The sequence below is a fragment of the Limulus polyphemus genome, unplaced genomic scaffold, assembly GCF_000517525.1.
Source record: "Limulus polyphemus unplaced genomic scaffold, Limulus_polyphemus-2.1.2 Scaffold546, whole genome shotgun sequence".
NCBI lineage: Eukaryota > Metazoa > Arthropoda > Merostomata > Xiphosura > Limulidae > Limulus > Limulus polyphemus.
In genome coordinates this window covers 382,330-397,218 of record NW_013666156.1, presented here as the reverse complement: position 1 = coordinate 397,218, position 14,889 = coordinate 382,330, and the positions used below count along the sequence as shown (strand labels likewise).

The window sequence follows — 14,889 nt, the reverse complement described above, 5'->3', positions numbered from 1 at the left end:
GTTACAATTTGAAGTCATTCTAGAAAGAAAAAGGGTAATTTAGATTTGTTTTGATTTTCTTTTTTGGTGGTTACGAGGTCAGTCAAATTGACCAACTTTGTATAGAGTTAGGGTAGAGAAAATAACATATAAAATATAAAGTTTTACTGAAAACAAATATTTGAAATGTATTTAGGAATGTATTTTATGAAAATATACATATTATACTAAAAGTTAGTAGTATCAAATCTACAAAGAGGTCATGTGGTCAGTTCAATCAACCAAGCCCATATTGAGAGAGTTAATGAAAATATATAATGGTTGTCAAAAAAATAATCAAATAATTTAAATCAGTGTTTCAAACAATTCCAACAATAAATTAATTGAAATTATGATCAAATCGACTGTCATGAAAATAATCAACTACTCAAAAATTAACATTTTCAGAAATCGAAAATGTATTTCCAATAATACTTACCCCCCCTCTTACACTACAGCTATTACTCGATTGACAGGGTTTTTTCCTTTCCCCATCTAAGCATGGGTATGATTTTTTCTTGCTTGCACTAGTCTTTTATTCCCCCACTTAATTGTCCTTGGTAATATTTGTCTTGAGACACTCTCCACCTACGTTAATGCACCCTCTATTCTGGTACTATATATATAAGCATCTCATTCAGATAATGTTATCACTTTTTTTGAGACTGACTCAATCCGCAGTCTCTAACACTGGCTCTTAGTGAGGAGGAAGGGCAGGAGAATGTGAGAGTAGGTAAGCTGTATTGGAAATACATTTTCTACTTAAGAAAATATTAACTTCTAAAACATACTTACCTCCTCTTACACTACAGCTAGAATCCCACATTGATAAGGTGGAGGGGCCAATGAGGGCATTATCCATAAAGAAAGTGTCTGCATAGAACATGGGTTTGTCAATAGGAGATTGGCACTCTAGTGGTGGAACCACACTATATCCAGAACAGGTATCATCATTATTGGCCAGGTCCCAACCAGATAGGAGGTTGAACTTATAGGGCCATGGTCCCTATACCCCTTGTTGGTGGCTAGGGCAAGTGGACCTCAATATATACACACACACACAAACACTTATGAGTGGATCCCAACCAGTAGCCATAGAGTGATGCATTCCAAGCCACCGGAATCATGACTAAAAGGTAAGCAATTGAAGTGGACAAACCTTCTCCTTAACCTAAAGAAGTCCAAAATGCAACACCCCCCGCTCAGAATGTTGAGATCTTGTATGCCTTACACAACCTGAGGAAACAGAACTCATCCAATCTGGAATTATGAACACTCATCCTCACTTCCCAACTCTACAATTGTAATTATGGGGAGACACTGGGCCCTCTTCCATGAACAATGTATTGAACTAATATTGATCAAAAAGAAGGGCCATGCTCAACACAACTAGATAACCGAATATCAAATATGAACTGGTATTACGAGTAGGCTCCCACATAGGATGGTGCCTCTCCTACCAACATCTGAGAAAAAACTTCCAGGGATCTGGGTATGAGGGCCCCCAAATTCATCATCTTCTCCAAGAGTGGAGGAAATTCACTCTAACACTCTGGAGGAAAAGCCTCAATCCACCATCCCAGCAACTGGAAGACAGGTGTGGTAAGGACTCCCTAGCTCCACTAGTAGAATTTGGGGGGGGGGGGGGTTAATGCATATTGTGGAGCTCTTAGGAACAGTGCAATAGATGAACTAAGTTCCCTAAATTTTTAAAAGCAAACTGACTCTGACTTATTCAATCCAATGATTTTGCTTTATTCATGATAGTCCATGTGTGGTGGTCCAGCATAGTACAGTAATACCACCTGGTCAGCCTCTAGGTGGCCTTATGGAACACCTCATTTCTACAGAGCTTGTTGCAACTTAGAAAAAGTATATTGAATGAGTGGTTGCTAGCATGGAATTGGTGTGATAAAAGTACATTTGCCTGGGCAACATTCACCACAAAGTGGAATGCTGTGAAACTGAATTAAGAGACCTTGAAAGGTAAAGCAGAGACAAACAAACCAATGAAAATACTCACCCTTCTGTATAATCTAGTGGAAGTGGTTAAGATAGCTAAAGGGATAGTCAAAAACTCTCAGATAAAGATACTGTTAGATCATGCAAATAATGTGAGATAAAAGTTTTGGGGGAGGTCCACATAGCAGCTCACACAATGTCCTCCAGTTGGCAATTCAACCAGGCTGCTCAGGACATAGAAATGTGACAAATTTGATTAGATACGACTCACAGAAGATTCCTCAAGATGGATCAATTTTGTACCCCCATTGTCAATGTAACCAGGGTAAATCCTGAGAAATGGAATGATCCTAATGAATAAAACATCATTGTCTAGCATCTCCAAAGGCATTAGTGGATGCAACAAAACCTTCAAATCCCTCACTAGATATAACAACTGATTGAAATCTGATCAGTCGTAGATGTGAGAATCAGTGATCAGATGAATGGGTGGAAAGGATTTATCCCCTTCCCCATCTGACAGTGTCTTAGGGAAGAAGAACTGGTCAGAGGATATAGGTAGAATGATAAAGCATCCTGTTCACAATCAGCAAAAAAAACTCTGTTCTGTGATGTCTGTAGGTCATCAGCAATGAAAAATAAACCTTCAGGGAAAGGTGATACATAGCACATGAGCCTAAGGTCACAATGGGTGTTGAGAAAGGACATGTAATGTAACTGTAATATACCAGCTAGGTATCTGGAATGGTTGTTTGGGAGAAAGGACCCAAAGTGACTTGAGGAAGCTGAAAAGTACTGGGGACTCAAAGAATTTTTGTCTCGATTCTAGAATGGTAGTCAATAAAACTGCTTTATACAGGGCAACTGTGGAAAATGCAAAACCCTAGCCAAAGTGTCAAGTTATAAACGAGTTATGGTTGGCATTTCTGATCGAAGTGGGTTCAACCGCGTCTCAATACACCACTGTCGATATGTGTGCCAGTTCCATTGATAAATGTCCATTTTTGTCTCGATTCTGGAATGGTAGTCAATAAAACTGCTTTATACAGGGCAACTGTGGAAAATGCAAAACCTTAGCCAAAGAGTCAAGTTATAAACGAGTTATGGTTGGCATTTCTGATCGAAGCCGGTTCAACCTCCTCTCAATACACCAATGTCGATATATATGCCATTTCCATTGATAAATGTCCATCGTGGGACGAAGCGAAGTCTGAGATAGATATATGGCAACCTTTGAAATTAAATCCCGATGCCATCTGAGGGACTGCATAACCTCCATATCCAAAGCTCGAGCTTCTGGAAACGCAGGTGTACCATGTCAGATCATAGCTGCCTCCACAGAGATGGCCAAAGAAGAAGTGGAAGAGGTGGATACTCCTGAAGGTACCATAGAAGCAGAAACCAGGACTCAAAAATGGGTTGAAACAAATCATATTTAGTACCTTGGGTAACATACAAATTGGAGGGAAGGACTAGACTTGTAATCTTGTCCTGTGCTGATGGAATGCATCCATTGCCAAAGCCTGAGGGTGAGGTACTGGAGACCAATTTACCAGTAGTTAGGTTTTCCAAAGATTGGCCAACCCACAACTCATCAGTGTTTCAAAGTGAGAGCCAATCCAACAGAAAATCGTGCAATGCAGCATCTATTCTGTTGGGAGAATCTGCTTTGGTCGAGACAATTGATCTGCTACCGCATTCACCACCTGTGGAACATGACAAACTAGTAAAGTGACATGATAGGAGTGGTCCCGAGAAAGGAAATCCAAGGTTCAAAAACAAGGAACCCTGGATCAAGTGCCCCCTTGACAGGAAATGAAAGACAAAAACATGACAATTTTGCCCTTAATAAGCCCAGACTATGAGACATTGCCATTTGATGAGCAAGAAGGTGTAAAATATTGTGTAGGGAAGCCTTGTTGTCTGTACATAGACTCTGGAATTCTATGTTGAGTTATGCACCCCATCCCTGATTTTTTGAAGAGATGGATCTCTGGATGAAGTGGCACTAGAGGAACTCATATCTTAGTACTGTCCCGATCTAACAACACCTTGAGATTGAAGAATGATCACTGGGAACCCAATGAATTGATGTTTATGATCCCTTGGTTGCATAAAGACCACTTTTGTGCTCATCCAAAGGCACGAGGGATTTGAGTGATGCCCACATTCACAAAAAGAGAAAGAACCATCCATCCATGCAGTGGGAGAAGGAGAGGTGAGAAAGAGTCAGGCTTTCTGTTCCATAGTGTGGAGCAGGTCAGGAGTCAGCTGAGCCCGACTGAGATATATGATAAAAAAATACCCAAACTGATGACATATTGAGTTGGAGCAAGAATAGTTGTCTCAGCTCTGAGAATGAAGCCTGTCTTGGTTGTTTCTGAAAGTAGAATTCAGATGTGATATTCTGAAAATTGACTAGATGGGCCAGCAGTAACCAGTTGTCTGTGAAATGGTGTGTGCACAGGTTAGGGAATGGAGGTGACAAGAAACACTCATATGATTCAGCAGAACCAATGTGATGTTGATGCTAGTCTGAAGGTAAAAACTCTGATCTGCAGTATCTGACCCTTTTGCACAAAATATGCAGATAGTTGTGGGATGCCACTACTATGACAATGTGCAATGTAGGAGCCAACTACATCGAATTTGGATATCCACAATCCTAGTGAAAAATGCCAACTCAGAGTGAGGAATGAGTCACTTGGGAACCTTGGAGAATCTAGGAATTGATACAGATGAGAAAAATGGATGACTGGACACCAATCTTCTGTCTACTTGGGCCCAATAAACTTATGGGAATAAAACCCCAGATGAATTGGCATGACTCTAAATTCTATCCAGAATGTCTAGGATCACCCTCAATTTGAGCCTCAGAGCCCTCTGGAGGAACATCACTGAACCGAATATATATCTCTATCTCAACACAATAAGATCACTGACAGTTTCAACCGAGAGTGTTGACTGCTCTGAGTGCAAAGTGATTTTAATGTTAATATTGAAAATATTTTTCTTCATCTGAAAATTTTCAGATTTCATTCGCATAACCCCTAAAACCTCCTAAATAAATATTCAGTTTTTTCAATAAAACTAATTGAAAACTACAATTGTTCATCCTAAATAGCTTAAGGCTTGCAACAGTCTACATCTGTTTCAACTTAAATTTATTGTTTTATTTCCCTTTGAAATGTGTCTAATAATCCTGCCGTAATCCGAGTTGTAACTCACTCAGCAAATGCATAGCTCGCATTACCATAATGAATGACAAAACACAAGTTGTGAATAATTATTATTTTTCAATATCTAACCTAATAAATTTCTACTTTCTACATTTTAGTTATATTTATCACAAATAAATAAAATACATACATGAAAAACAAGAAATTATACGTCTAACCTCATTTTTTGCTGTAGCTTGCCATAAGAAAAACTTTCAAACTGAAGATAAAATTGAAAATACTCTGTACCGAAAATGATGTAGCATTATACATCATTTAATAGATTAAAACTTTCTTTTTATTGGTTATAAATGATATGATAAAAAACATCCATGAGAATTATTAGAAATTTGTGAAAGGGAGGATGTGACAGATGGGCATGGCAAGTGGTTCTGATTTTCTAGTTCATGACTATTTAAACAAATAAGATTGAAGACAATAAAAATTGGACTTTTCCAGAGTAATATCTATATTATGATGAGTAATGTATCTTAAACTCCATACTTCAAAGAGGGGTGATAAATAAATTACAGGAGGAAGACCTAGGGAAACAAATGCCACAATTTTCATACTAGAGATTGAGGATTTATTTAAGACTCCTGGTCACGAAATACAAACCCCTCGTGGTGTCGTGCCAAAATTTGATATTATTATGTCTCAGAAGGGGCTAATTGGTAGAAATAAACTATTTGATTCTACTATTCAGAATAGTTTTTCTAATTGGAAATCCATGAAGTATGAAAAAGATACAGTTGTATATATATTTTGCTGTTAATGAGGACTAAGTTAATCTGTTTGCATATCTACATCAATAAGTGAGGCAGAAGATACAGAAATTTCTTCCTGCAAATATGAACATTCAGCTTCATGCACTACGTCTTCGGGAATTGTACTATCACTATCAATCAATACCCTCATTTGGAGTTAAAGAAAAGAATGCTTTTATCTTGGAAACAGTAAAACAAAATCTATCTCACCAATTTCCTAGGACCAAATTCATCAGAATTTGATGAGCTTTATTGGCGGAGACTTTCTGAGTTTTGTTCCCCCCCCCCCACATTTCGTATATTTCAATTAACTTTTCCACACACTCCCTGGGCATTTAATCTTTCATATTCCCTGGATAGCATGCCCACCCTTCTGACAGTGCTTCTGGACAAAGTGTAGTAGTTTCACCTCCTACATTGCTTATATCCGCTTCAGGATGATTACAGTGGACCAGAGACAGTGCTTGGCTAATAGCTAGTGATTTAGCAGTAATCCTGACTTGATTTTGTTCATTCAACTCTGAACTTGCATGTCAATCAGGTGTAAATAATGGTGCCCTGGGGGATGTAAATGACAACCTTGTTTCAATATTCAGTTCATTTGTTCCACACGCATTAAGCTTGAATGGACGAGCAAATAATTTTAGCAGCATTAACCTCCCATTGAACCTCACGAGTGCTTCGGCTTTGAACTTTTTTTCACTAACATTGTACCATTCAACAGATTGGCATCAAGTACTTTTCTGGTAGTGCAGGCGATCCCATCTCTAAATGTTAAGGCCTTGTATATGTCCATTTCCGTAGTTATGTCATTTCTGTCTTCCACCAATGAGTTGAACGTCAAGTTCAAACATGAAAAGTGGGTATCCAGTCTCCCTTTACCAGTTTGAGCCTATGTATAAATCCACTTCTTGACATTGAGAATGTGCCTATCAGTGGAAGACTGCATTCCAACATTGAGATGGTATATATATGTGGGATCAGATCCTGTGAGGCAAAGCATATAGCACTGTCACTTTGAAGAATCACTTTACGGATATAGAGACAATTTGTTCAAACATCCTGTAGCATCTCTTTCAGTACAGCTGCAACTTGTACATTATCTTATCCTATGTATCCTTCAACCACATAATCGATGAATTCATACTGAAATCCAGGAACACCTTCATCGCCACACACACACATCTGACTCTCATTGAACCAAGCATTGACACTCTTTTTACCACAGTACTCCACTTGATCTTCCCTGTACTTCATAGGTAACACCTTCTGCTTATGGTCAAGCACAATAAGAATCATTGGTGAATCAATCTTCATTTCTTCTTTAAATTTGTTGATTGCATCAAACTGAACTTTTGCTCTAAGCCTAGGGGCCATGTACCATAATGTTGTATTTTGTAGAATTGGGATGGATGCTAACATTGATTCTACTTCCTTTGTTGTATCAAGATCATTCACTAGTAACGAGGCAGTCTGCACCAAGATTGGCCTAACCAAAGTGTCGAAAAATTTGATGCATTTGCTATGGTTGTGAACATGATCACATCATCCACCTAGTGAAAACGTACAGCAATAGGTCTGATCGTCAGACAATACACTTGTGTGTGTACTCAAATGTTAGAAATAACATTATTTCTTTCTATCTCTGCAAGATTTTCTCGATGCTTGCTTGAATATCATTTGCCACAATTTCTTCAGGATACTTCATGTTGCTTAATCTTGCCATCATGGACTCGAATACTGAACTGACATATCTTAATCAAATTTAGTAGGTTGACAAAACAGCTTTTGTTTCGCCTCTTTTTGTTAGCAGCTTAACGATATCACGAAATGTATGCACCCCAACCTGTCCACGGCTATCAAAGGAGTTCTTATATATGAATTGTGAAGGTCTTTGATACTCTGTTTGCCACGTTCATAAACCAGCATATCTGAAAATATGTGGTTGTCAATCCTTATATTACTTGTTTGACAAAGTTTTACTAGAAGTCTTCGTTGAATGAATGCAATTTGCTGTTGCAATCCTCTGGCTGTCCACATGGAAAATATAATTGTGTTTAGGCAGATCTGTTCCACACTCCAGAGTAGCAAATATCTTTCTCAAGGATGAAAACTTAGCTTTTCCCATCGACTGCTTTTGAATGGGTATAAACTGTTTTTGTTGGTCTTGTAGGCTATTGAATTCGTCGATGAGCATCCTTTTGCATGTACGTCGTTCGAGTGAGTTTGCCAAAATGCTTTGAGCACCACAGAAATGTTTCTGCACCCAACAAGTGATAGCTTACACAAGCTTTTGGAAATGGGTTTCATTGTATATTTCTCATTATACTGTATTTTGTCGATAAAATATGTCTTCAATTCAAATGGATCAGTCGGATACAAAAGTTGGAATAACTTATCAGTTATTTGTGTGCATATTTGAACAGACCTCTGTCTTTGTCTGACACTTTGAATGCATTAGCTTTATATTCACTTATAGGTAAACATTCCAAAGCTGTGTGATTGGTAATACCCAAGGCACTGAATATAGCAGTAAAGGTTTTAGAGGCTTCAGTACTTCCATCTTCTCCAGAATCAATATCATTCACCTTGCTTTCTTCTAATCTAATTTCATTTTGTCCTCTCAGGGCACTTGTCCTTTTCATTCTCTTCTTTCAGCATCATTTCTTCGCTTCCATTGAATATGATTTGCTTTAATCGAGCATGAATCCAAAGGTAAGCACCATCTACAAACACCTCTCGTTTCTTTCTATGTTTATGTTCCTGGCAAGGCATTTTACAAATTTCACTGACATTTCCCCCCTAAATTTGGGTCAGTTTTTCTTATAAATTTATGAAATTAAAACTCATGTTACAATTTTATTCATTAACTATGTTTTGATGTCAAATTTACTAACATACATTGATAATAAAGTGGCTTAACTAAATTTTGAATGGAACTCTGTAAAAGGTTGTGACATGTACACTTTGACCTACCCATAGTGAGAGGGTTAAACTCTCTTAAATTAACTGCATCTACTACATCTGCAGGCAATCCATTCAAAAGGCTAACCACCCTGTAAGAAAAAAACAGAGAAAAAGCATTGTCTTAGCTGAAGATGACTCCTACCCTGCCAAAATTTGTGTCCCCCACTCTTACTATTCTCACTATAAACACAAAAATGGATGATGCATCAACACAACTAATGTCCTTTAAAATCTTTAACAACTCAGTCAGGAACCCCCCCCCCCCAATTTTCTTTTTTTTTAAAGAGAAAATTTCAGAGATGTTAACATTGTTTGGATGGCTTAAGAGACTAATAAACCAGAACATGAAGATCATTTTCTTCCTTAACACCATTAAGATTATTCCCATCAAAATTATACTCATAATTTAAATTGTCACCTGCCATTTATTCACCCAACTCATCAAATAATCCAAATCCTTTGGTAAGCATCAGCATCCTTCCCACAGCCAGTAACATCCTAAGCTCTAACATCAGCAGCAAATTTAAATTATTCATTGACTCTTCCTTAATCTATATCATTGATGTCAATTAAAAAGAGTAAAGGTTTGCCTGTATTTAAAATTATTACCAACTGCTTGTTTTTGAGATATTGGACATCTAAATCCAACTTTCAAGAGACCAGAACATCTAAAGTAAGAAATTATTTTATTCTCTTTCTGAAATAAACTGAATAAATTCATTTTGAGTTGAATGTATGGTATCCAGTTAAAACATTACCTTTAAATCTCTAATCTGAACATGTTACTACTACAGAATCTAACCTATATTAAAGCCAACGTGTGTCACGTCATGCTTGATTTCTCAAAACAGTCATAAAAGCCAAGATGCATTTATCCAGATAGAATACTTTGATTACTGTCTGCCCATTATGATATTAGTGACAGGAGCCATGAGAGGGGTGTGTGCTGTGAAACCTTGTGAGTGTTGGTATAATAAGCCTAAAGTAAATATGTAGTGTGGAATCACCTAGCCTAGAGTCAAGTGCATAAAAAGTACCATGAAAGTAAAAATATTGATTCAATATTCAACTTAAATCATTTATGAATTAAGCTTTTTTCTGTTATATCACCAACATTTTAAATAAAAACAAAACCTCTTTAATCAACAGACCCTAAGTTAAGAAATCAAGAAATATATTCCCAGTTTTTTTCTATACATTTCATTTTATACTTTCAGAACATAGACTAACAACAATATTTGGTTATACTTTTGTTGCTAAGCAATGACATAAAAGCTACTGTTGGAATGTAGTGTTACCAAAATGCACTGTCTTTTCTATATATTAGAAGTTGTTAATCTAACTGATTTTTACCAATAATTATTCTACGAATACACCATGAATTCATTTCATGAATTATCATAAATTTAGATTGGCTCACAAAAGAATTTACCAATGTCTGGCTGCCTTGTCTGCACCTTTCTGCCTCATTGTTGGTCAAGCTTGACTTCACAAAATTTATTCATTTCAGTTAGCTATGAAATGTGAAGTCAGGGTGTACTATGGGATGGGGTTGGTACTACTTGCCTCATCATTTTTGACAGGCTATACACCAGTATATAATAATGTTCTTGAATTATTGCTTGCTTTAGATAGTAGGATATCTATCATAAGCATCCACATAATTAACATATTGTAGCTATTATAATAATGGCAGATTACAAAGACAACTTGTTTTGTTAATTTTAACTATTTAGCTAAACATGTGGTACTAATACTATATATCTTCATTGAGAACTGGTGAAAAACTAATATCTCCAATGATGTTACATCTAAAGATAATTTGATTATACCTTTTACATTTTTGTGCCTTTTTTAGGAAAAATGTTAAAACTAGTTGGTCATAATGAAAAATGACATATATCCCATATTACTTGGGCTATTAATTCAATATCTATTTACACTTGACAATGTTTATTTTAGTGTTTCATGCAATTATATACATCCAAAAATCACAATTTCATTGTATTATTTCTTTTTTTTTATTGTCTTATTTAGGAATATATTAAACCATTTCTTTAAAAGAAATCTCAACCAACACAGTTCTAAGGCATTGTCAAACATAAAGGGAATTGAAGTTTCCCAATTTATAGCACAATGAATGAGCACTTGGCACAAGCATAAATACAAATAGCTAACTGACTTACTGTTTTCAATTGTGGGATCATAAGAGTCAACAAACTGTCCTTCAACAAACTGTATTGTCAAAGAAGATTTTCCTGTATGAGACAGTCAAAATATCAAGAATGAAACATAATTTACACACTCATATACACTACCAAATTCTATAAACCTAACATATCAAAATGTGACATTTACCATACCTACCTTTCTTTATCATAATTTTACTACAAAACTTGTAATGTTAATTGGAACCTACATAGACACACTAGGAATTTATAAAATAACCTTACAGTACATATTACCAGTGACATAGCTACTTTAAGCAGCATTAAAAAGGCACAAGAAAAACCAAAGTGACAAAAATTATCATGGTTTATTATTAATGGATATTTTTATTTTAGGTAAACTGACTACATCACTTACATATGAAAAATATATTAACATTGTCAAAAATCGTTTTTATTCATTATAACAAATACTACAAAGGAAAGTGTTATATTAGATTGTTTTTTTTTACTGTTTCCTTTGTGAATAAGGGTGAACCTTACTAGGCTAATAGACCTTCTGTGACCTTGCTTTTCAGTACATTTCTTAAATGTAGAGTAGTAGTGCACTTGAATACCAGCAATCATAACAGCATTATAATTATTTTATTGATACCAGGCATAGAGTTAATAAGAATCATGACCTCAGTTTTAAGAAAGTTGTTTTCCAGAAACTGCATAATAATGTAAAAGAAAAGGATTGGGTAGCTAAATCCTGAATGGAACAAATGTTAAAAAAGCCTGTAATGTTGTTTGTTATTTTGATCAAGCTAACTGAAAATAGATTAATAAAAGAGTTGAACTACTAGTAAAAAGATTTCTAGTTTACAAGTGTGTGCAATGGAAGATTCTGATTTATAAAAATAAGTCTTAAAAAGAACTATAGTTAAAACCACAAGTAAGAGAGATTATGAATGTCTTTTAGCAAGAAATATTAAATTTGACTTAAACAGTTTTTATACTTATGATTCATTCTGTACAAAGATCTATAGAAAATATAGGCTTTTAGGATATTTTAAAAAGGCATCTCCTTATGAAAAAATGAAAAGTGCAATTAAAAAATGGTAAGTAATACATTTCTTCAAACTCATATTTTATAGTTCCAAGTATACTTCATATAACAAGTCTTTTGGTTCAGTTCAGCTTAATTTTTTTTTTTTTTTTTTTATTCAGACGGGCTTCTTTAATTAGCAGTGAAAATTTATCATTTGCTCTTCTTACTAAAGAAACGTGCTCAACTAACTAACTTCTTTGTTGCAATGAGTTAAGGCATTATGCTTGATGAACTGCTATTCCATAGTTTACAACAAAATTTATTAACATAATCGATGGACATAGCTACTCAAGAGTTGCACTTCTGGTTTAAAGTTATATATGAAAAAAAAGGTACAAGTATATGGTTGCGCTTGACACTTATCATGACAGATATTTTTGTGTTATCATGAACAAGAATGGTTAAAACAGTGTCAAAGTAATTTCAAACCACTGTTGTATAAAACACAGACGTGTTTTTGATACACTTGGAATACCTAGGAAAGTTGAATATGTAACACAGCTATGAATTTCATATCTGACAAGAATTGGTGTCACCTTTCTTTGATACTTTTGTGAAAAATTGAGATATGAAATTAAGTTTATCACAAACCCACCTTTTCATTGCTCTTCTGAAAGTTTCATAACCATATATTATATAGAATTATGCTGGGCTTGCTTAACAAGAGCCTATCTGTTATTTCAACAAGTGAGCTGTATTAAAAAGAAATATATGTTTAAGAACAATCTTCCACAAAGTATATAAAATAAGTTCTCAACAACTCTACGCTACATTTCCACCTCCTACTTATAAATTTAAAACAAAGGAACTGCAGATAACAAATAATATCTACTCACAGGTCCAACTTATATTTCCAAACCAATCATTAGAATTCACAACTAATCTGCTCCAACAAAACCTGTAAATTTGTTGGGTTTTGATATATATTCTTTTATTCACCACCAATAACCTAAAATACTTTAGGTGTTTGGATACCATGACACACCATAACAATTCATTATCCAGTATTATTCAATCAGTTGTGATGGTATGCCACATGTTATCCAAACTTTTACCCCCAAGTACTTAAGGTTATTAGCGGGGTGTAATGGACTATACATCAAAACCAAACATTGTTTTCATTATACAGGTAGACGATCCTAAGTCCAGCGACCTGAAAACCAGAATGTTCCAGAAATCTGCTATTCTGGTGAACATTCTATTAGCTTGGAGAAATTCCTTATACTCTGACTTTTTCTGGTTACTGATGCACAATTCCAACTTGAAATTACTGAAAACTGCACTAAAAATTATTGCACAAATAAGTTAAAATTTCTTTTAGATTTAATTTTAGATTAATTACTGGCAAGGCCACTTTATTTGGAAGGCGTGGCAAGTCATTGTGGTCCCAGTTCAAACATGCCCTTCGGTTGTGCTGCTTGTGTAGCCCCCCCTGTTAACTTGAATTTTTATCCCTTTGTTCTTCATGAAAATGTTCAAAAGGCAAGTAAATAATAACTTTTAAGTATGTATGTATGTATGTATGTATGTATTTCATACTTTATTTACATCGTCTGTACAAGTCAGGCCAAATAACCCAAAACCCAGAAAATTCCGAAAGCTGGCATGGCTCAGGTCCCAAGTATTCCAGATTTTAATTAGACCTACTTTATTTATTTGCTTCACTCTTCCAAGAAGCACTGATGAGCTATGAAGTCAGTGAAACTAGTCTGCTGAAGTGAAAGTAATGAACCAAAGAATAGAGCAAGCCTCTATGTCATATTTTCTTCACTGAATTTCACATTTTGGTCGAGAAAAATTTACAACTACATATTAGGTAGCCAAAAAAGTAATGTTGCATTTTGGAACACTTTCATTAACCCCCCCCCCTCAAAACTTACATCACTTTAGTGTAGCCTATATAATGTGTAAAGTTTAGTATACTCTAATTCCTTATAGTGATGGTACACAATGACACACAATTGGCATGTAATAGTGTTTGAATACAAGAAGGGAAACAACACCTCTGTAGCCACAAAGAATATCAAAGAAGTTTATGGAAATGTTTTGAGCTTTTTTAAGTGTCAACAAATGGTTCAGCAAATTTCGTTCAGGTGACTTTAGCCTTACAAACTGTGATGGCAGGGGCCAAGATGTTTGAACCGATATTAATATTCTGAACATGGTTGTTTAGTCTAACCCAAGGCAACACATGAAATTGCATGTCTCTCAAGAAACAATACGTAAACATATAAAGGAATATGGGAAACTCCATAAAGAAAGTGTTTGGGAGCCTCACAAACTCTCCGATGATTATCGTTTCCAATGTGTGAATGTTGCTTTGTTTCTTCTGGAGCATAATGCATGTGAGCCATTTTTGGACAGAATTTTCAACGGTGATTAAAAATGGATTCTTTATGCGAATATTAAAAACAATGGCTCAGTCCTAGACAAAAACCACTTCCGACCCCAAAACCTAAACTTCAGCCACAGAAAGTGATGCTTTGCATTTGATGGGACACCAAAGGAGTAATTCATTTCAAACTCCTCAATCCACAATGAATTGTCAATGCAGAGATCTATAGTCAGCAACTGGAATATTCATATCAAGCCATTCATCAGAAATGTCCTTCAATCGTCAATCAGAAAAGTGTTCTTCTTCTCCATGACAATGCCCCTCCACATGTGACACAACACAAGATTATGGAGTTGGGTTG

At 35.6% G+C, this 14,889-nt stretch overlaps 1 protein-coding gene across 1 annotated transcript in view; it reads right to left on the bottom strand.

Moving 5' to 3' along the window:
- LOC106459013 (GTP-binding protein Rheb homolog) overlaps positions 1-14,889 on the bottom strand; it is a 45,148-nt gene that overhangs the window by 20,437 nt on the left and 9,822 nt on the right. Inside the window, exon 2 of the mRNA XM_013918581.2 lies at positions 11,119-11,190. Coding sequence (XP_013774035.1) covers positions 11,119-11,190 — 72 coding nt within the window. The remainder of the gene's footprint in view (positions 1-11,118; positions 11,191-14,889) is intronic.